The 22,111-nt window shown below is 38.3% G+C and overlaps 3 protein-coding genes across 16 annotated transcripts in view; 2 read left to right on the top strand and 1 right to left on the bottom strand.

Annotated features, from left to right (window-relative positions):
* LOC145467328 (uncharacterized) overlaps positions 1-22,111 on the bottom strand; it is a 201,691-nt gene that overhangs the window by 62,915 nt on the left and 116,665 nt on the right. For all 10 annotated transcript variants that reach the window (XR_014042046.1, XR_014042040.1, XR_014042042.1 and 7 more), the window contains 2 exons: positions 1,248-1,354; positions 988-1,068 (listed from right to left, as the gene is read on the bottom strand). The gene's annotated coding sequence lies outside the window, so the exon portion shown is untranslated. The remainder of the gene's footprint in view (positions 1-987; positions 1,069-1,247; positions 1,355-22,111) is intronic.
* LOC145468638 (uncharacterized) lies at positions 1,361-10,650 on the top strand. Its single transcript, XM_081452356.1, has 6 exons — positions 1,361-2,310; positions 6,706-6,848; positions 7,619-7,687; positions 9,107-9,157; positions 10,236-10,301; positions 10,547-10,650. The coding sequence occupies exons 1-6, from the start codon at positions 2,249-2,251 to the stop codon at positions 10,648-10,650; spliced, it is 495 nt and encodes a 164-aa protein (XP_081308482.1). The 5' UTR covers positions 1,361-2,248.
* On the top strand, positions 10,575-18,702 carry LOC145467460 (uncharacterized). Of its 5 annotated transcripts, XM_081451020.1 has the most exons (9): positions 11,244-11,320; positions 11,824-11,903; positions 12,192-12,291; positions 12,503-12,591; positions 13,325-13,403; positions 13,882-13,924; positions 14,497-14,541; positions 15,199-15,265; positions 15,570-18,702. In XM_081451020.1, the coding sequence occupies exons 5-9, from the start codon at positions 13,333-13,335 to the stop codon at positions 15,695-15,697; spliced, it is 354 nt and encodes a 117-aa protein (XP_081307146.1). In that variant the 5' UTR covers positions 11,244-11,320; positions 11,824-11,903; positions 12,192-12,291; positions 12,503-12,591; positions 13,325-13,332; the 3' UTR covers positions 15,698-18,702. The 5 variants fall into 5 exon arrangements, with proteins under 5 accessions (XP_081307143.1, XP_081307142.1, XP_081307146.1 ...); XM_081451018.1 differs by lacking the exon at positions 12,192-12,291; XM_081451019.1 differs by lacking the exon at positions 12,192-12,291 and having other exon boundaries at positions 13,264-13,403.

Genomic DNA, 22,111 nt, shown 5'->3' with positions numbered 1-22,111 from the left:
ACAGTTGGTTTTATAAAACGATAACAGCGAAGCTAATTTCTGACCGGTCAGGAACCGTTAACTTTTCTGTTTTAAAATACAACCGAAATTGCCGAAGCGTGCGAATTCAAAGATTCTGTTTCTGCTCATTCTCAAAATACATCGACCTCGTACAAATTTTGCTCACAGACAACAGTTGTGTTTTGAAATGCTTCGTATGGTGAAGCTCTGCACAAAATATTACTTAAATTCGACATTCCAAATTCTTCACGACAGCAGTTTATTCCGGAAAAAATAAAATGTGCTAGTAAAACGCTACTGAAATTCGTATATTCCGAATAATGAACGACTTTGTATAAGCAGGGAAGACTGGGAAAACGCAAGGGTCAACTAGACATCTAAAATTTCGTTTCCCTGCTTTTAATTGTTAACTGTGTAATGCTTCTTTACAATTAAGCAACTATATTTGGCTTGAGTTGGAATAAGTCTGTTTGTATAACGTGAGAGAATGTTGCAAGTTCATTTCCCGGTGTTGCCCTCATCAGAAAAAGCTAGTATATAAACAACTATGAATTGTTTCACAGTGCTTTGCATCGGTATACATGCAGCAGTGATCAAATCAGATATTTCTCTAAAATGAGCAAGACAGAAATTGAAGATGCCGTTTAGATGACATACGATAACTATCACCAAAGGAAAGATGTCAACATTGAAACAAATTCCTTTAGCCATAACAAAGGTATGGAGAAAAGTATAATGGAGTCTTTGTTCAGCAAATGATAATCATGGAAGCTTTCTTTAATGTGCTACGGATCATGGAAATCAAATCAAACATTGCGAATCCACTTCCACTAGAGCAGAGATAACTACCTACTACTGGAAACTCGGACTACAATTGACTAAACTAATTCTCTCTCGACAGGTAAATCATTTCCTAAATGTTATAAGATTTAAAATTTTCTGTTCTTCTGCCAGAGACACCAAACTAAATGACTTGTATGTACTTACAAATTGGTCGTGTTACATTTCAGGACTCATTAGAGTATTTGAAGTTCCCTCGTTTTGTTTCCAATGCAAATCTCAAATCAGCTGGAATTGAAAGTAAAAAATGTGCACGGTAAGGATTATATCAAGTTATATCCACTGGGTTTGTTCCGTCTAACACAGTCCTCATCGCTCTCGCATTGGTTAAACCCGCGGTGTTCTACCAACAATTTATTAAAATTTGCCAACGCCGTTAAACATTGTAGTAATTTGTACGTACTTACAATTGGTTTGTGTTAATCTCAGGAGACTTGGGTCTCTTTATGTCCTTTCGTTTCGTTTGTTGATTCTAGTCAATATGCTCCGAGCGGAAATTGCAAATCAACTGAAACTGAAAGTAAAAATAATCAAATACAGCGTCATTCAAATAACTGGCTTCAACTTGAATAATTTGTGGTCACGAGATGTCTGGTAACCTAAAAGGCCAACCACTAACAGTATAAAGAATAAACGGCACGCAATGCATGCAGAAGCGATGACGTTTGACTGCGATTTCTTAAATTGTGGCTAGAAAATCGGAACATAAACAAACAAACGGATACTTAAACGTAATTAGAAGTAACTGAAGGTACAACCTGTGTGTGGAGTGAGGAGAAGTGAAGAGAAAGAAACAGGATAAAAAAACAAATGATGCACGGAAGAGTGGTGGGACTGAGCAAAACAACCTCGTTCCTAGGGTCCTCCCTCTCAGGGTCCTCGTCATCCATGAGCAAAACTGCTCGTGGATGACGTAATATCCAGCATCACCTGCACCATTCAGATTAATTTTAGTTTTCTCCTATCCCTCCCCGGCTAAGTATGGTTTGTCCTGTAGGTTTGGCAGATTTTAGAGGGCACTAGAAAGGCGAAATTTTGTCCGAAAACAAGGAGACTATACATGGCGGTTAACGAGGCACGAAGATGGTTCAGTCTGTGGAGTTTTAAAATGGAAACGGTTGTTAACCTAAGCAACAGTAGCTGCGACAAATGGACATGGAAAGACTAGGAGGACTTAATAATGCCATTTTTGTGCGGCAGCATAGCGTAACGCGGCATTCGTTCACTTTTAACGAGGAGACCTTCGTGGAGTGGTAAAATGGAAAATTATCAAGCTAAGGAACACTAGCTTCAAGAATGGACACTGAAATCCTGAAAGCCACGATGCTTGCTTCGAAATCCTTAAAGCTATCATGCTGAAAAGCGATGATGTCACGAACAAGGACGAATCGTTTTAAAGTCTTTTAAAATGTCACCCGGAGGAGGAAACAATGCAACGGGGAATGAATGCTGTATCATCATGAAGTTAAGGTAAGCCTCCTTGTTGTGTCGTATTTTTTACTACGCCTTTTATACGAGGGGGATTATTTCGTTCGGAAAGTAGCTCTGGTACAGGGTCGAGCGCTTTTTGAATGAAAATCAAAGACAGTTTTTTTTTTATTATGACTTACATTCAATTAAAACAAAAGATGATTCAATTAAAACAAAAGATGATTCTTAAGTGGAGTTGCTGGAGTTGGCAAAAGTACTGTTACAAATGCATTGTATGAAGTCCTGATCAGATTTCTAAATAGTATCGCTGGGGGAAAGGAAAATCCAGATGATGTGAAAGTTGTCAAGACTGCCCCTATTGGTAAAGCAGCATTCAACATTGAGGGCAATACACTACATGCTGTTTTTAAGATACCTGCCAATTGTTGGTTTTCAGTGTCACACCATTCAAAATAGATCAAAATTAAAATCAAAACCGTTCAATAGATAAAGTCCAGAGTCTGAGAAAAGAAAGAAGGTAAATATGACAAGACTCTTGCCAAGATTCAGGTCACAGCATTTTTTCTTATGCAAGATATGCAGAGAAATTTTTTTAACCAAATTTATAGAGATTTGTATGGAGACGCCATGCTGGTGCCCATCCGGATGGGCACCAACATGGCGGCCGGAAACCAACAGAAACATCTTTCACTGAGTTTTGCTACAAAAACGTGAATTTATCCCTCAAGGAACTCAAAAACATTAAAATAATATTTTTTCTAATACAAAAACTGTTCAGATAGCCAAATTCCCCGAAATAAGTCACTTTTTTAACCAACATGACAGCTCTCTCGGCCGTCATGTAAATGCCGCGTCACGCAAAAGCTTAGAAATTCAAACGTAGTCTACAACAAAACCAAGAACCCATTCGGAACAAAAAATTACATGAATACTAGTTTTCCGCCGCTCTTATACCTCTTGAAAGTAAAATATCAGGAGGATCAATAGTTTTGTAATTTGAATTTTAGTGATGTCATGTGAAAACCGGCAATAGAGGTTTTGAGTCTTTACCACTGGACAGTGACAGACTGAATACCTTTAGAGCGAAACTAAACAAACTGGATCATGTGTAATTTGTGCACTGCCCTCAACCGATATATCGGTTGACATATCAACTGACACTCGGCCGATACATCGGTCGACATATCAACCAGTGCTCGATCGATGTATCGGTCGACGCATCGATCGACACTCGGCCGAAACTAAACAAAACTGGATCATGTGTAATTTGTGCACTGCCCTCAACCGATATATCGGTTGACATATCGACTGACACTCGACCGATACATCGGTCGACATATCAACCAGTGCTCGACCGATGTATCGGTTGACACATCGATCGACACTCGGCCGATATATTGACTGAGATATGCTGGTCGACATATCGACCGATGTATTGGCTGGGTGTTGGTCGACATATTGTCCGACTATGGGCAGATACATGTGTCTCGGTTGATATAGTGGCCGACACTCGGCCAATACGTTGACCATTGACTGTCGTTTCTGGGAATATCTGTTGGTGGTATATCGGTTGACTGTCTTATAATGTAAGTGAAAAGCTTAGACTGCCAGTGTCAGATGTAGAAGTTATGCGCATTTCACCCTTTTTTGGTCAACCTTAAAAATTTCTGAGGGCCTTGTGTTTGGATCATTCAGCCGTTGTCAAGCAAGACACCCAAGTGAAATACTGCCAAATACACAAAATACAGTTGACAGGAAAGAGGATAAGGAAGATGAAAGACAAGCAAGTCTTGAATTTGCCCATGCATCGCACTAATGCTTTTGCTGTTTTTTGATTTTTACATTTCCTTGCATGGGGGAGGGGTTACTGCACGACTTAAAACTTAGGAGAGTTATGCAAACATTTGACAAAACAATCAAGATAAAAAAAAAAAAATCAAAAAACGCGAATTCACGTTTAAGCACCTTTTTCACACCGCCAGAGCTGTCGTGGTATCTGACCTTCACTGGCGTAGTCCCTATGATTTTTCTGGTATGGAACGGGGCTGGGTTTCAACCTTGCCCTGTCGTACTTGTTGTTAAGTCATTCTACTAAGGCTATGCTTGTTTTCCACATGTACTCTACCTTGTACTTCTTGGTTGGGTATATTCAAGAAGATGTGATAATTGTCCTTTTTTGCTACATCTATGTTATATTTTTTCCTGGTGGTGGTGCTCTCTTGTATATATCTTATCTTTATCTTATTGTAGTAATTCCCTTCCTGTCTTCTATGCATGTTATATCGGCCGTATTTCAATCGTGTCAAGCCACGACGTTACCTTTTTGTGCTACTTATTGATAAGATTATAACAATGATAAGTTATGTGAGTAATTTGGTGTATCATGGGTCTGGCGGGACCAATCTTTTTTTTCTTTTTTTTTTTTTACCAAAAAACCCTACCCTCCCGCTAAGACATGGGAAATAACTAAGTATCAGTGAAGTATCGGCGGAATGTTGGTAGCCTATGGATCGACATGTCGGCCGACTATCAGACAACCACTCTCAGTCGACAATCGCCTGACATATCGGTCGAGTGTCGTGCGATATATCAACCAACACTCGACCGATATATCGGCCGATATGTCGACCGACATATCAGTTTTTGTTTCTGGGCAACCGACCTCGGTTATGAAAAACTGTCCTCAGAAAAAAATCCGTTCTCGGTTACAGAATGTACGGTCGGTAAACTGTCCTCGGTTGGTGTCCACGTAACGTCCACAGTATTAACCGAGCTTGGGATTCACAAACCTTCCTTGTTTTATAAACGGTACGGGGGTTGCCTTGATCCGACCTCGGTTTGGTGTTGTTTCATAACCGTGTTTGGTTTCCAGATAACGTCCACGGTGATAACCGCCGACCCTAGAGAACACAGAAACCGTATTTGGTCTTGATTTTACATTAAACCGAGCTCGGTTGTGTATGCATTCATGACCCACTCGGTTAATTATCTTGACCGTACACGGTTTTTTTTTTTTTTTTTTTTAAATTAAACTGAGCTCGGTTTTGGACCGTGTCCCAGCGATCTGAGTTCATGGCCCTAGCTTAGTCCAGCTGTGTGGTTTTTGAATGACCCCCACCCCCACCCCCCTCCAAACCCTTCCACGTAGCGGTCCGGTTAGGTGGTCTCTGACTGCATCTCCCCCACCCCCCTCGGCTCCCTCCCCCCCCAAAAAACAGTAAAATACCTTGTTGTTCTATTTATTTCCATTTTCTTTAATAGTATTCACCAGAATTTTTCTTTTCTTTTAATTTTTACTCAGGTTGCAAAAAGAGGCCGGGCTGCATGATATGTTGGTCTTGCATTATAAATTTGATGAAAGTAATGCGAAACTAGCTTATGTTTTAAAATAACTTTATTTATTTGTCTCGACCTATGTTATGTTATATTTTACCATTTGTAGGTCCATAAAGCACATGCCAGTTGTATAATTGATTTCGTTCGACTGAATTTTACAATCACACCTTTATAACAATTGATTTTCACGAATACACCCTTTTGCTAATGCTGGCTCCAGTCCCTTGTGGGGGCAAAATATGATCTATTAATGAATTAATGAAGCCACTTTTGGCCGAGTTATCACTTCTTGCCCCCACAAGGAAATGGAACTGGAAAATATTTACATTGTTAGAAGCATATTTACATTATGCTTATTTAATCATCAATCAATTCAACGCATTGCTTCGTTTTTGATTTGCGTGTCATTAATTTTTGTTTCTCTATTAGCCCCAACTTTGCTAAAACAATAAATTTTCTTACGTACCTCTTTATCATTAATTTGTTTGAAATTGATTTTCAGTGTGTTGCCCAGTTGTTTCACAAAAAGCACCATCTTGAATGAATAACAATACGGACAGCCAGGCTCTGACTACATAAAATTGAAAATGGCGGCGGGCAGGAAATATCCGATGGGTTAACACATTTCGCAGCACTTTCCAAACCGATGATATTGTTTGGTCGTTAAAATCACCACTCTATTAGTTGATGCTCCAATAATGGTATCAAAAAACTGCCCTATCACTTACTTGACGTAAGATGTTAAGATCCGTATTTAAATCCAAAATTAAGGGCTTTGTTAGCAGGTCTAACTGTTGTTATGGCAACCTGTTGTGTCACGAAAATGATAACAACGTGTTCATCGAAGGTTAGGCAATTTTTGATACCATACTTTAGCAGTGACTGTTAAAGAGTGGTAATAACAACCCACCAAAATCTATGTCTTGGAAAGTGCTCGAAACTGTGTGGAGGCACCTTAAAAGCCATGATCTTTTCCATTTTTTAGTGTTGTCAGCAATTTATAACCCAACTTTGAAATCCACATACACAGATATTTTCCATTTGTTGTAAATAAGAATATTTTAAAAATTGATATGACTTCCTTTTATTCATTTGCAGACTCACCTTTATTAAATCATATAATAAAGGTCATGCAGTGGCTGATGTACACAGCGGGCTGATGTCTGGAGATGAGTTAGTAAATGAATTTTCAACTGCTCATTCTGCCACAAAGATCTTTTTTGTTCTTGATCCTTACCCACGTAAGTGTGTGGAGTGATATGGAGGGTTATTAGATTTTGGGAGCAGGATTAGTACTCTGTTATTGGGTGAGTCCAATCCTAGTGTCATGAAACAAAAACCAATATTAACAGTACTTAGTATGTGGACCTAGCGAAAATGTCGTAAAACGAGATGTTAGTGGAAAGAAAGGCATGCTGTCATGTTCCAAATCTTTTTTCGAGTAGATTGAAGCTAATTTGGCTCATCCAGGCTGAAAATCTCCGAAATGTCCTGAAAAATAATGTGTGTTTGGCAAAAAGCTCCAGTAGTCGATGGGTTAAAGCACAGCAGTTTGTAAACAAATCATACTTTCTGCAAGGTTTCAAATGGCCTTGCTGCTAAGTAATAATGACCGATTTGCCAGTTTTAGTCATCAACTAAATAGGCCTCTTCACTCAAAGGCTATTCTGACAGCCTGTGTCCAGAGTAAAGAATTATAGTGATTTCTAGAAACAGACTTATTTAATCTTTATACATGTCAACCTAGTTCTTTGTTTAGTTTTACAAACAGGGTACATGTAGTTTGAATTGCCTGGTGGAGGGTGATAAAAAACAAACGCTTAGTAAGCTTCTGTGTACAATGGGTTCTGGATTTTTCTGCAATAATAAATGACATCTAATGTTATAAAGAGAAATTTGTGAGCACCATGGTTCCCTTTTTATAAGCAACTTAGCCTAGCCATATCAGTACCAAAAGATAATAACCACAAATCAGTACATTGAGCTTTGATATTATTGTTGATTATCACAGCAGCTGCCACAAATACTTCTCAATCATGTATGGTTGATTTGACCATCATGCCACCTCCCAAGGATGGAAGTAAGTTAAAAGGGTTGATTACTTTGTGCAGTCATACTGTTACACATTTGTGTAATTTACATTAGTTTGGAAGAAAGTGTCATCTTTGCATGTACATGCAGTATATTACTAGAGGGTTGCAACAGGCCAAAAATGTTCAGGGGAAAAAATTCCATCAAGATCGGAAAAAACTCAGATATTTTATTTGGAAAAATTAAAATATCAGGAAAAATTAAAATAATTTAATTAATGACTGATTTCAAACCATTGAAGGCTGCAAGAAACATATGGGGTCACAGCAGTGATTTCATAATATCTTTCTTTAATAAAGAAGGTAAATCAGTTGAAAATTTACACTCTTAATGAATTAGTCTTCATTTATTTGGTAAGGAGACTTTTATTTTTATCAGAAAAAAGTCTGGGAATTTTGAAAAGGGATGTCCATGACAACCATGAACAGCCATTCCTCTTGTCCTACTTTTTCATTTCGTACCAGCACAAATGAATAAGATATAAAAACCACGGTGGCCATTCTTTCAATTACAGTGTCTATTTCAAATTTATGACTTAATGCAGAATATTTTAAAGTGTCTATGAAGTAAAAAATAATTGCTGCTTATTTGAAAGGCTTTTCAAAGTAAAGAAGAATGGCGTCTCCCTTTTTGGAATACCTTTTTTCGTTCTAGAGATATTTACGTTTTTGTGTTATGCAAATGAGGAAAGTGATGACGTCATAGGTGGTTCCACTTGAACAGTAAAACACTGAATCAAGAATATCTCTAGAAATATTGGAGCAGTGTTCTTCAAACTTGGCACCACAAATGCGCATCACAAAAGAAACAGAATGACACATTCTGTGTTGTTGCCATGGCAACAATTTTGGCTCCAGTCTCTTTCTGTGAAAAACCAAATATGCCAATTTGCAACCCTTTGAAAAGGGACAGAGGGTCTTGCTCGGAACACACATGATTTCCATATTGTCTTAACTCTCCCCATTAGATTGTTGGGAGTGGATGATCCTTGTTTAAGATAAAGTCTGGTAATGTTAGTTTTAATTCAAACAGGACCAGCGGCATAACTGTTGTCATGGCGACGGCATGACGGGTGTCATTTTGTCTCTTTTGTGATTTACATTTCTGGTGCAAAGTTTAAAGAACACTGCTTAAATATTTCTAGAGATATTCTTGATTGAATGTTGTACTGTTTTAGTGGAACCACCTATGACGTCATCACTTATAATACAAAAACGTGAATATCTCTAAAAAGAAAAAAGATATTCCAAAAAGGAAAACGCCATTCTTCTTAACTTTGAAAAGCCTTTCAAATCAGCAGCAATTATTTTTTACTTCATAGGCACTTTAATGAATGTGTGATATAAGGGGCCCTGAATAAGAATGGATTTGACATCATCTGAATTACTTGACTGTTTATTATTATGAGAATCAACCCAGAGATTCCTGACGAGCATGGCAAAGTGGGCAAATGACAAAGGTTAGACTCCTACCATGTACACTGTATTGTTTCATCTAAATTAGGCGATGAGTTATTTAACCTAAATTGTGCAGTTCCAGAAAATATCCATACCTCCCTCACGGAAGGGAATTTTCGTAAGTCCCCTCCACCCCTATGGAAATTTTGATTGAGTTTCATACACCCCCCAGGGAATTCCAATCCCTTCTGTGCAGGGAGTATGGATATATTCTGGAACTGAACATTATACTTTTAAAGGGGTAAGATACTTCTAGTCTTCACTGTAGGTGTCAGTCTAGGTTTAACAATCTAACTTGTTTCTTGGTGTAAATGGACAATGCAATTTAACAGAGTTAACAACAATGAGTGCATGTGCTTGCCTGTGGTAGACAGCAGTGTTTTTGATATGTCCATGCACCAGGATTCCATGTGCTCCTGTACTGAGATGTGTTGGCAGCCTTCACAGCTTTAGCGTTTGCAGAGAGTGTTGTTTTGCATGGGAGCATGTATTCAACCATTCCCCTCCCCTCCCCCCCTCCCTCTTTCCACTTTTAGACAGTTCATTGTGATGGGTGCCTGTCTCCCCTTCCATGGTCTCATGGCCCGGTTTCCAGGATTTGCCAGCAAAGTGGCGGTCTCTATCTAGGAGCTGCATGGATGTCTCAGGCACACAACCTCCATTTAACGAATGATGCACTTGTCAGTACATATAATTAGAAAGTGTTAGTGATTATTACTGTTTGACTTTAGTATTGTACCCTATTTATACTAGGGGGACAATTAAACTAAACCTGGTCACAGAAATTAACAACTGAAACTCACTGCAATATTTACATACACACATACATGCATACGGTCATACATACATGCATGCATACATGATAATGCCTCTCACATTTTAGGTAGCTTAAATTAGCTAATATCTACGAGAACATAAATATAACAAAATACTATTAATACTTATACAATTAATATGCTAGAAATGATGAAAGACCTAAACTATGTACCTAATAGAACTGGAGACAAGTTGCAATGCTACTGAAAAGAGAACTGCTTTTTAAAAATTTATTTCAATTCATTACATACATACATATTCCAGATCATATTACAGTTACAACTGACGATGAGGATGACAATTCAGCAGGGCCACGTGGTGTTAGGCAAGGTAATGTTGTCATTCATGTAATTGAAATGGAAAACCTTAATATCAGACTTAATCCTCAATGTCCTTATTATTGCTCACTATTATTTTTCAAGAAGGAAGAGCGCAACAGACAAACTTTGATTCCAATTTAAAAGTCGTGATTTTTGCTTCACATTGTTGCAGGTGTGATTTCTCTTCTTTGTAGTTAAATATAAACCACACTACCAATAATAGTTTGGTTGGTAACTAATATTTAATATTTTCAGATGAAAGATCAGGAATATTTTGCCTTGATGCTGATGCTAACTTAAAAAGCATTTTGAAATGCAACCATAATTTACATTTCCTTTTTTCCCAGCCTCACATTTAACAGACAAAATTCCCACATCAATATTCTGAAATTGAGATCAAGCATAACTTAATTATGGTAAAAAATTATAATGTTTTAAGATTGCCATGTGGCTGTGAACAGAATGGATTGACGTAAGGCTTTCAGGGAAACATAATGTTCAGATCTTTAAATGTTGTGGTTGTACACATGGGTAATTTTATATCGCAAACAGTTCATGTATATTCTAGTCTGTGCTGTTTTTAAGGAAGCTGACAACAGTTTGGAGCACTTTTTTATTAGCTACACTTAGAAGGATGAATACTATCACTGTTTAACAAGTGATGCTACAATGATGATTAAGTGCTTTATTAGACTGTAGATCCATCCAACATCTGCATATTACCATTCAGTTTTCAAAACATTGCTCTTGAATTTCGCACCTACTGTACACCCCTCCCAGTTGTATTAAATTAATTAAGAAGACCCTCTTCCTGATAAGTTTTGGAAATGCTCAAGGGGATGAGAAATTTTCATAAAATTTTAATTGATCCTTAGATCAAGGGGTTCAGAAGATTGTTGAATAATTGCATGTTCAGCTTATTCAGTTTTGTTTTCTGCTTTCTGTTGTAGTTGATGAAACAATCAAAACAAGACTTGGCTGTTTGTGTATTGACTGTTTTGTCAACACATTTGCAAGCGTCCAACATAGGTAAACTTTTGAAGTGAGTACATGTTTTTCTGTCATTATATCTTACAATGCAAGATTAACTACTGTCCTTGGTTTAAAATTTTCCAATCCAGTTAAATGTTTAATTATTATTTCTGTTTGATGGAAGATGTAGAAAATCAAAATTAATAGCAAATTTGAATGTTTTTGAACACAAGATTGACATACGCTATCAATATATACACATTAATTCTGTAGACAGGTCCATTGTATGCATGTCTCAATAATCTGTGGTGAGATGTGGTAATTTATGTTCCAACTTGTTTAGATTAAATGCAAAAATTACTGCCAAACTAAAAAAATTTAATACTAGAATTGCTCTCATGCTTATGCACATTTTCCTTTGAACTGAAACAGCAAGGCAAGATGTCAAGATGCTTAACAAGCCACCAGCTGATTAATGTCAATAATAATTATTGTCATTACAAAAATGTATATATCATAAATTATCATTAATCAAATAACCGTCTTTTTTCTTTCTTTAGGATTTTAAATAACATCAGTAACCAGTTGGAAAACTGTTACTTTTGGTTGGCTGACAGCCACTCAAAAGAGGGAAAGAAAGGTATTATCACTTGATAATTATATTATTGTCAGTATTCCATTTATCCTCGTACATGCACCTACTGTAGAAGGTCCCATTAAAGTGTCATAACATCAATGGTTTCTATTTATTGTCTATCAAATCATGCCCATGATCCCATAGTAAAATACTTCCAGGAAATGGTGGTTGATTATGAACATTCTTTTTTCAGTCTATTTAATGGTGAACTTAGCACAAAATTAGTGGGTAGTGGTTCATAACCACCACTCGCTAATCTCTGCTTGTGTTTTTTGATTTTGCACTAAACAGATAAAACAAAAAGACCCTCTAACAGCAACAAATAATTGTCACTGAAAAGGGGGGAAAATTGAACTACATTTGATAGTGGTGACTTGTGAAGACTCTAAAGGTAGTTCATTGCACCTCTTAGTCTACAATATTCAGTTGTATTAGGCCAAAATGAAATCCACATCTAACCTTCAAATGGATTATTAATAATTAAGTGCATAATCTGTGAGTTGCAAGACCCTTGGCTTTTCAACTCACTTCTTCAATGAAGAAAAAATATAATATTTTTATTATTTCCATAACTGTAATTATAAGTTTGCCTCTTCTCACAGTTACAACAAAAGATGGTCTGAAAATACCTTGAGCCTACTGATCCTAGCACCAGGCAGCCATGTACCACAGTGTGTCGAGATCTTTGATGGTATGAAGTTACTTAATTATTGTTTTTGTTCAAATTCAGTAGTTTACGACAGACTTTATGGCACTATTTCATTTGGCTGGTTGGATGATATATTATATCTGTAAACATTTTTCTGCTTTGCAATACACAAATATAAGCTGACAATTCAGAGATGGTACTCAGTTTCATGGTATGATAATTAACTGCAGCAAATTTAAAAGAAGCTCTCAAGGGACCAAAATTCACAGATGTCAATATTTAAATCAAATTATTTTGTTAAAATGGGAAGAAATGGCTTCTGTATTAAATTTGCCACCTTAACTCCCCAGACACCCCTCCTCTTCCCCGTGGGCCATGTGCCACTCTGAACATATCACCCCCCCTCCCTCACGGCAATGATGCAGGGTTCTGCCAAGACAATAAAGCCACTCAGCTTTGGGAAATTCCATGCACTTTAAAGGCAAGAATGAGTACTGTTAGAAGTATAGTTCATTTTCTCCACTCAGCACCTGTCAGAGTGACTTGACACTATGGACAAAAATTCAAACCAACCCCACCCCCTGAAGTAAGGGTCGAGAACCCCAACGATGTATCCACAATTAGCCCCCAAAGAACATAATTTGCTAGTCTTAGCTGAAATCGATGCCTATAACAAAGTGCATTTGCTCTCTCTATTTTGCGGCCACATTTCAGTGTTAAAGACAGTATATTATTGTCAGAAGCTCTTCAGTAGTGCAAATTTGATTGCTTTAAGAATCAAGCATGGTAGAGGGAAGAGTAAGAGAGGCAGTAAAGGCTGCACTGGAAGTAATCAGTGGCCTGAGGAATGGAAGGTAACATAATCAAACGACATTGAAACAAGTAATGTGCGTCATTGGTCACTAAAGGGGACATATTTTATTTATAAATACTTTTTTCAGCTCTTTATATAGATTTTTCTAACATATTCTGTATGTACTTGTCATTAAAAACAATACCAGTAATAGGTATTGTTTTTAATGAAGATTGCTTTGTAGATCTATACAGGAAGTAATACATATACATCTCATTAACCAAGTGCAACTATACTGTGAGAATGTAATGGCTCTATAAACATTCTCCCAGTACAGTTACGAGTTTTTTGGTTAATAAGAGATTTCATAATGAGGATGATGGAAAAGGAATGGGATTATGGTGAAGGTGGCCAGGTGTAAATCAATAAAACTACCTAGGATAGTTTTCCTGCAAGTCAAGTTTATTTACTTTATGATTTTTGAGCACAAGTGTTGCATTAAGTGTTGACTCCATCTGTATTTCACTTTGTTTTAATAGATTCAACCCCAACATTAGACCAGAAGAGGCATCTTCAAATCAAGTATGAATAAGTTGACTCCTTTCTTGTGAATCAGTATACTATAAAATCCCACGGTAAAGCCCTGGGGGCTAACTCCCTTAGGGGTGGGAGGGGGGGCTTAGTGGGGGCATGTATAATCGTACTAAATTAAATTTTTCAGAATGATGAGATAAGACGTATCTGCCAAACAATTTAAAGCTAAAATGCCATTTTATTTAGACCTATTACCATATTACCATACTGCCCTATTAATAGCCTTTTATCCTTAGCTATTAGCCTATAGCTTTTAACTAAAATTTTGATGTTTGTAGAGAAATGGAAAACGAATGCACTTATACATTAGATGGGCTATATCGGGGAGAGGGGGTGGGTGCTTATGTCTGGGATAATATTTTTCTTAGCAAATAGAAGGGCTTATATGTGTCAGGCTTATAACCAGGGGTTGGCTTTAACATGGGATTTTAAATACGGTATTTGAAGGAGCTAAAAGTCTAATTGCGGTATATGTTAAGGAGCTGGAGTTCTCTGGCAATATACACTTGTGTCCAGTTGGGGAAGCAAAAGGCTAACAGTTAATTTCAAATATTTTCCAGAAGCATGATGATGAAGAATCTTCAGATGATGAGAGTAAAGAAGAGGTATGTACAGCTGGGCTGGATCGGACCGGACTGCCTAAATTGGATTGAACTAGACTGGCTGGGCTGGACTGGATCAGGCTAGACTTAGCTTAAATTGACTAGACTCACTTGATTAGATCGGATCAGACTAGACTGACTGGCTGGACTGGATTGGAATGGACTGGTGGGACTTTGTCGGGACTGGACTAGACTGGATGTACTTTGTCCGGACTGGACTGGACTGGCTGGACTGGACTGGTTTGGTCTGGCTGGACTGGACTGGACTGGACTGGCTGGACTGGCTGGACTGGACTGGTTTGGTCTGGCTGGACTGGCTGGACTGGACTGGTTTGGTCTGGCTGGACTGGACCAGACTGGACTGGCTAGACTGGACCGGACTGGACTGGCTGCACTAGACTGGACTGGAATTAACTTAATTTGAATTAGCTTAGTTTTAATTTGTACTTGTCCAGACTAGAAGGGCTGGACTAGATCAAACTGGTCTGGCTAGACTGGATCAGATTGAACTGGACTGGCCAGACCAAAACGAATGAATAAATAAACATAAAACATTAAATGCATGAACCAGCAGTCCAGCTGACACATATATTTAGTGGGAGTATGACAGTTAGCTTTTTTTCTACTGTCATACTTCCACTACGGATTTCATGACTTAAGGTTCAGTTTGGGCCAGGTGTGGCAGTGGATGGAGAGCTGTTGGAAGACACTCTTGAAGACCCTAAAGGTATGCTATTCAGTTTGATTCAGTAAATCGAAAAAAACAATTTTGAAGAAAAATTAACTTTTAGATCAAACTCTTTAAAAGGTTAACAAGGGTTTTAAGTATTTATGGCATATTAAATCATTTAATGTTTATCTCAGAGTGTTGTTTTAAAGTGCAATAATTGTATTTTTATCTATCAAACTGTATGCACCCAAAAATATCATACTCAAGTAATCTGCTTGTGCGCAGCTGCCGAAAATAGGAAAGGATACAAGAAATGTTATGAAGTATATATGATTAACTGAGTATCAATTCTTTCTTACAGACGAGACAAACTTAAACCCGAAGAAAAAAAATAAGAAGAAGAAGAAAAATAAAAAAAGAAAAACTAAGGGAAACAGCCAGGTTGATGAGCCATCCGAGAAAAGGATTTGCCCTGGAGATGGTCAATGACTGAACTTTTACAAATGTATTTTTTTTTTACTTTTGCCTTATTCATATTTGGTTCTGTAACTGATTTTCTCATTCCAGTCAGATATACCATACACTGCTGCTTCAAGCCCCCTATTTATAGGTCTCTGTACTTCCAATTTTAAGGCTTCCCAGATATAAGCCCCCTTGGGATTAAAATGAAATGAATGCAACCTATTTAAATACCATAATTACAAAATGGTGTTCATTTCTCTTGAAAGCCCCTCCCCCTCCCTCACCCGGATATAAGCCCCTCCGTTTATAAGCCTGTCCATCTGCAGTTGTAAAGTCTGGTGCTTATAAGCAGCAGTTCATGGTATATGTGGTGGTTCTACTTTCTATTTATTTTCCTTTGTTATTGGTTGTAGTTGATGCATGATAATGTGTTTGAAACAAAGGATAACAACATTGAAACCATCAGAATAAAATTGAACCTGAGAAACCTAAAGTTATTTATAGAAAGGTGGGTTTACTTGAAAGAGTATATTAAACCAAAATTAGTGTGATATTGTATTAGGTCACAAAACAAAAAAAACAAGTTGTTAACCAACCTAAACGCCTTGTTATTTTCATCGTTGTGAACTGGTGAATATGAGTTTTGTCACAGGACCTGCATTGTATGTTGTGTTTATCATTTTAGCATATCACTGTGATATGTGATTAGTTGATACCCAACAAAGTAAAGTATAAAAAAGAAACATATCTGAATTTTCTATGGTGACTAGGTTTTTTGTTGTGAGCTGATTAAGTTTGCCAAACTGGTGAGAATGATTTTAGTTTTGCAGGAACAGGATTGCATCTCCTGTATATAATTCTAGCATACCTGTTACCAGACAAAATGTGATAGTAACATCTTAGGTTACTATTACATTTGGCGTTAATAATAATATCAGCATAATAATATCACTGCACATGATCCATGATTAGTCCATCCAACAAATAATGTATATAAACTGTAAAACCGAAGGAAATCAATATTTTCTAGGTGTGAGTTTTCATTGTCTTGAAATTATTTTAGTCGCTGAGGACTGTATGTCTTGTTTATAGTTTATCCGATAGGTTTATTTAAAAATAATGTTAATAGTAGACTACCATTAAATTTCTCAAGTAAGTCCTCAGGGCTTTAGTTTCTGAAAATTCCCTTTTCATTAGTGGGCCTATTCCCTGGAATGCCCTATATGTACGTTTTCTTTGGAGGGGGGGGGGGGGGGAGATATTGTGTGTATGTTTTTAGAGTCTATAATTTTCTATGTTATATTGACTATAGCTCCATATTAAATAACTTGATAAATGCTTTATTATTATTGATAATGTTAAATAATCTAAAATGTCAGTTGATACGTAGATCAATGTGATCGGTAATTGCAAGTTTCAAACAAAGAGAATAGTTAAATTTTGAATTTCTGTTTTGTTAGGTACGTTTTTTTTTCTATTCAAATGTGTGAACAAGGTTTCTGAAACAAAAACCAAAACATTTTTAATCCTGTTACTTAGCATGATTATAGGGGTACACATTGAATGATACATTAGAATGCATATTTTTCTAAAATTATTTTAAGTGTTATGAAGTGTTATGAAGTTTATTGAGGAAGTAGGAACAGCTATTGAGAAATTGAAATAAAAAACTCAGTGTCATGCCATGTTATGAAGTATTTTTATTGGGGGGTGGCAAAGGTTTCATCAAATAGTTGTGGAAACAAACCGGTCAGAGTTTTTGTCACCTATTAGACAAATACTGTTCTGCTACTGGACAGTTTCAGGCAGTGTACTGTTCTCTCTATGTTGGAGTGATATCTCTCTTACAAACAAGTCTAGACAAGTAATGGGGCTATGACTGACAATAAAAGCAGAGGGTAATGAAAAATAAATGAACGGTTCCTTAAAGTCACCAATTGAAAGGCAACGGGCATACACATTGAAGCAGAACTTGCATGACTAAAAAGTTCCGAACTTCAGCTTCTCCGAACATCAAATGCAAATACGAAATTGACTCTCCGATCCCATTGGGTGATCCCAATGTATGGACTTCTACGTTGTACATCGTCAAGCTTCTAATTAACGAGGCCCTGTTGGGGAGGCGGGAGGTTTAGTCATCCCTTATCCCTAAAATTCCAGGGGCTTTTATCCCTTAACCTGACAATTACCGAGATTGTTATCCCCAAAATTACTTATCTTGGGAATTTAGGTGACAATTTTAAAGTGTTAAGTGATCCGTTTCTTAAAAGATAAGGGACAGGTCATTATTTATCGCCTGGGTGGGGGAGGTTGGGAGGATTTTCGGCTAAAAACTAACATTTAGCGGTCCCCCCCTTTGGGCTCTCAGTGATGAGTGATCATGTGATGCCCGTGTTACACGTGCGCCATGAGGTCAGTGGTTGACCGAATAAAAGAGCCTGGGAGCAAATCTACATTTGACCCATCTTGCTTGAATTTGGACTGATAACTGACCCGTTACTGTTAGTCACCGGTCGCCGGTGATGCAGATCCTTGGCAAAAGCGACCAAACAAGTGTCAATCGAGAAATCAAAGCAATTTTTTGTTATCCCTAAAACTAGCTCAGTCATCCCGTATCCCTATAATTATTTACTCAGTTATCCCTTATCCCTAAAACCCCTAACAGGGCCTCAATAATGTTCAATCAAGTTAGATAGAAAGAGTAGAGTAAGAAAGAAACTACTTTCGTGAGGTCAAACCTAAGAAGGAAATAATAACTATAATTTATCAGAGCACTGGGTTATCGGTAGGAAAACGTGGAGGGAAAATTGCAAGAAAATATCGCATGAAGCACCGATGACTTCCTCCTCTTCTCTGACGCCACATTCTATCGTCGATGTATGATTGTAAGACCTCCCCTCTAAGTCCTTTCTTTCGCTTTTGACCAAGTTTAGGTTGACTCCAATAGGATTCAACCTCCTGAGTATGAACACCTGTTCTTGGGTCTACGAAATGTGACGGGCGTGTACCACGACACGATGAGCAGAGACAATGCGCAGGAAGGAGGTATCTTTTTATAATAGGCAGGTGGGTTGGCGCATTTCGTCTTCGCACGATTTGGAAATTTCCTCGTGCTGGGGTGAACTGCGTGGAAACGGTAGAACTGCAAAAACTATGTATGTATATAAAAACATAGTCAGGTTCTATCTTTTAAACTTCTGCTCTGCTTCAAGTGAATGTAATGAAAGACCCTGGTCCTTCTTTCGGGTTTCGCGATGTTTTGCTTTTTGTGCTCATGGTGACGTCACAAAATATTGAAAAGCACTGATGTTTTCCTTGGAGAGCGCGCAGATTACTTATTGGGCTTTCATCCTTTAGCATGCGTGCACATTTTTATAATATAGATAAGACCCTGCGCGCGCTATGATTGGTCAAAAACCCATGTTTTATCAGAATATAAAACATGGAAAAAGCGTCTTTTATTGTTTTTTTGCCACATTACCTCTATATCATAAAGCAAATGAAGAAGCGTAAGCCGTGTATTACACTTTCATTTAAATCACACTATCAGCGGAATGTGACGCAGCATTACTGTCTCTTAGATACACTAGTTTTACATGTTATTTTACATGAATGTAAATGATTATGTTGTTCGGGTTTCCTGTGGTCTGCGTTTATTCGACAATAAATTAAAAATAACACACAAACAAACAGAACTTTACAAACACAACTTAGCATTGATGCAGAGCCTGAATTATAAAATTTTGCAAACCAAAGCGAATTTCCCTTTGGGCGAGCGGGAAGATTTTCATGAACGCAAATCGTGAAATGTTCTTTGTTATCTTTTCAACAACGATTAACTCATTGCTATCATGAAAAAATGGTAATGACAGAAAACACACTAAATCTAACAAATTATCTCTAAATTGGTTCGGTCAAACTTGCACCTTGTGTGCTATATTCTATTACTGAGTTTAAATAAAGCTTATTGTTCTTGTTGTCGTTGTTCACAGTCTGCTGAGAAATCTAGCTTGTGTCTACTTGAAAATGAGGAGGGACTAATTTTTCCCATTTTTAACTCGTAATTTGCCATAGGTAATTTTCGAGTTGTAGTCGGTGCTCAGGTTATATACTTAAGATGGGTTTCAATGTAACTTAATGATTTGAAAACTAAGATACCAATTTTACCAGCAGTGGCTTGGTGGGTACACACGAAGGGGGTTGTTCAAGCTTAACGTCCCCGCAATATGTCCCGTAATGTGGGCCAACCTTTAAGTATCTCAAAAACTTTCCATAACTACTGAGACTGTAGGATTACTAATCCTTCTCCCCCTTCCCCTGAACGGTCCCCCCCTCAAATGTCACTCCCCCTCCGGGATCTTTAATGTTAACATTAAACTTTCTATCTTTTTTTCAGTCTGGTCTGTAGACTTCTTTAGCTTTGGCCATTTCATAACCGAAAACCAAAGAAATCTAGAGCATAAGAAGTGATCCTCAACTTATACCATGTCAACACAAGCGTCGTAGAAGTAGGTGGCAATATCAATAAAGTGCATGGAGTCGTTTTTAACAAACCTGAAATGAAGAGGATAATATGCAAATTCCAGCTAAACAGATTTTAAATCCTAAAGCGTAACCATAGTTGAAACTGAAAATGAATTGTATACTCACGAAAAAACAAAGTGTCTTACTTTTTCAGACAATTCCTAATGGGAATGTTAAGTGCGGACCTAAATATGTCCTCCGTAGACGGCTGATGTTCGAAACTCGCGGAGGACTCCTATATGAAAAGGTCGGGGATGTTCGTCGTCTCGGGTGCAAATCAAGAATTCTGGTCTCACTTAGGGTGTTGATGTCGAAACGTCATCATTTTTAGCTGTCAAAGTATCCTTTAGGGTGCACTCGAGGAAATAATAGAAGAAACGCTCTCATTTAATTTCTGTTTTCAGGCTTGATTTCCGCTGATGTCTCGAGTACGTGAGTAAGGTCTACAAGTGCGCGCGGGATCCTTTCTTGAACAGTTGCTAGTAATAGAACCTATTCGTTTCAAGTGGTATCTTCTAGGGGTCTAATGAAGCTCAAGCAACGTCCCTTGGAAGTTGAATTCAAATTTTCCGATGAGCATCCCTTGCCTTTTCATATGGGAGTTCCCCCTCCCTGGGTTTCTTTATGTGAAGGAGTGAAGGGGTGAAGGAGTCGAGGAGTCAAGGAGTCGAGGAGTCGAGGAGTCGAGGAGTCGAGGAGTCGAGGAGTCGAGGAGTCGAGGAGTCGAGGAGTCGAGGAGTCGAGGAGTCGAGGAGTCGAGGAGTCGAGGAGTGAAGCAGTGAAGCAGTGAAGCAGTGAAGCAGTGAAGCAGTGAAGCAGTGAAGCAGTGAAGCAGTGAAGCAGTCAAGGAGTCAAGGAGTCAAGGAGTCAAGGAGTCAAGGAGTCAAGGAGTCAAGGAGTCAAGGAGTCAAGGAGTCAAGGAGTCAAGGAGTCAAGGAGTCAAGGAGTCAAGGAGTCAAGGAGTCAAGGAGTCAAGGAGTCAAGGAGTCAAGGAGTCAAGGAGTCAAGGAGTCAAGGAGTCAAGGAGTCAAGGAGTCAAGGAGTCAAGGAGTCAAGGAGTCAAGGAGTCAAGGAGTCAAGGAGTCAAGGAGTCAAGGAGTCAAGGAGTCAAGGAGTCAAGGAGTCAAGGAGTCAAGGAGTCAAGGAGTCAAGGAGTCAAGGAGTCAAGGAGTCAAGGAGTCAAGGAGTCAAGGAGTCAAGGAGTCAAGGAGTCAAGGAGTCAAGGAGTCAAGGAGTCAAGGAGTCAAGGAGTCAAGGAGTCAAGGAGTCAAGGAGTCAAGGAGTCAAGGAGTCAAGGAGTCAAGGAGTCAAGGAGTCAAGGAGTCAAGGAGTCAAGGAGTCAAGGAGTCAAGGAGTCAAGGAGTCAAGGAGTCAAGGAGTCAAGGAGTCAAGGAGTCAAGGAGCGAAGGAGCGAAGGAGCGAAGGAGCGATGGAGTGAAATCGCTTCACCACTACAACTAAACTTGTTATCTCTAGGGGACAGAAGTTTTTTTTTTTGATGTATTGTTTTTTTTATATACAGTCATCAACGGGTATTTTAATATAGACATAACCTCTATCAAATTTTATTCACGTTTTGTGGGATACCCCTTGAGGTGTAGGAGTGACGAAGAATTATGCTAGGACTTATTTAATAGGATTGTGTTCACATGTGGAATGTGTTGCCACTGTCAGTTTGTCTAGACTGTTCACAGCCTCTCTTTTTTACGGACCCGAAAGAAAAAGCGAGAGAAGCGAGCGTGAAGCACGCGGGGGTTGGGGCGTGGGGTGAGTGAGCGAAGCCCCTACCCATTAAAGTCCTTCGTGTTTCGCTGGCGTCCAATTCTCTGGCTGTTCTGTTCGCGCGTTCAGCGATCGAATAGAGATACGAGAAAATAGAGGGCTATGAACAATCTAAGTTCGTCAGGCTTCAAGAAT

The sequence above is a fragment of the Orbicella franksi genome, chromosome 14 (genome assembly GCF_964199315.1).
Source record: "Orbicella franksi chromosome 14, jaOrbFran1.1, whole genome shotgun sequence".
Taxonomy (NCBI): domain Eukaryota; kingdom Metazoa; phylum Cnidaria; class Anthozoa; order Scleractinia; family Merulinidae; genus Orbicella; species Orbicella franksi.
The sequence above is the reverse complement of the archived record's forward strand: the minus strand, read 5'-3'. Positions and strand labels throughout refer to the sequence as shown.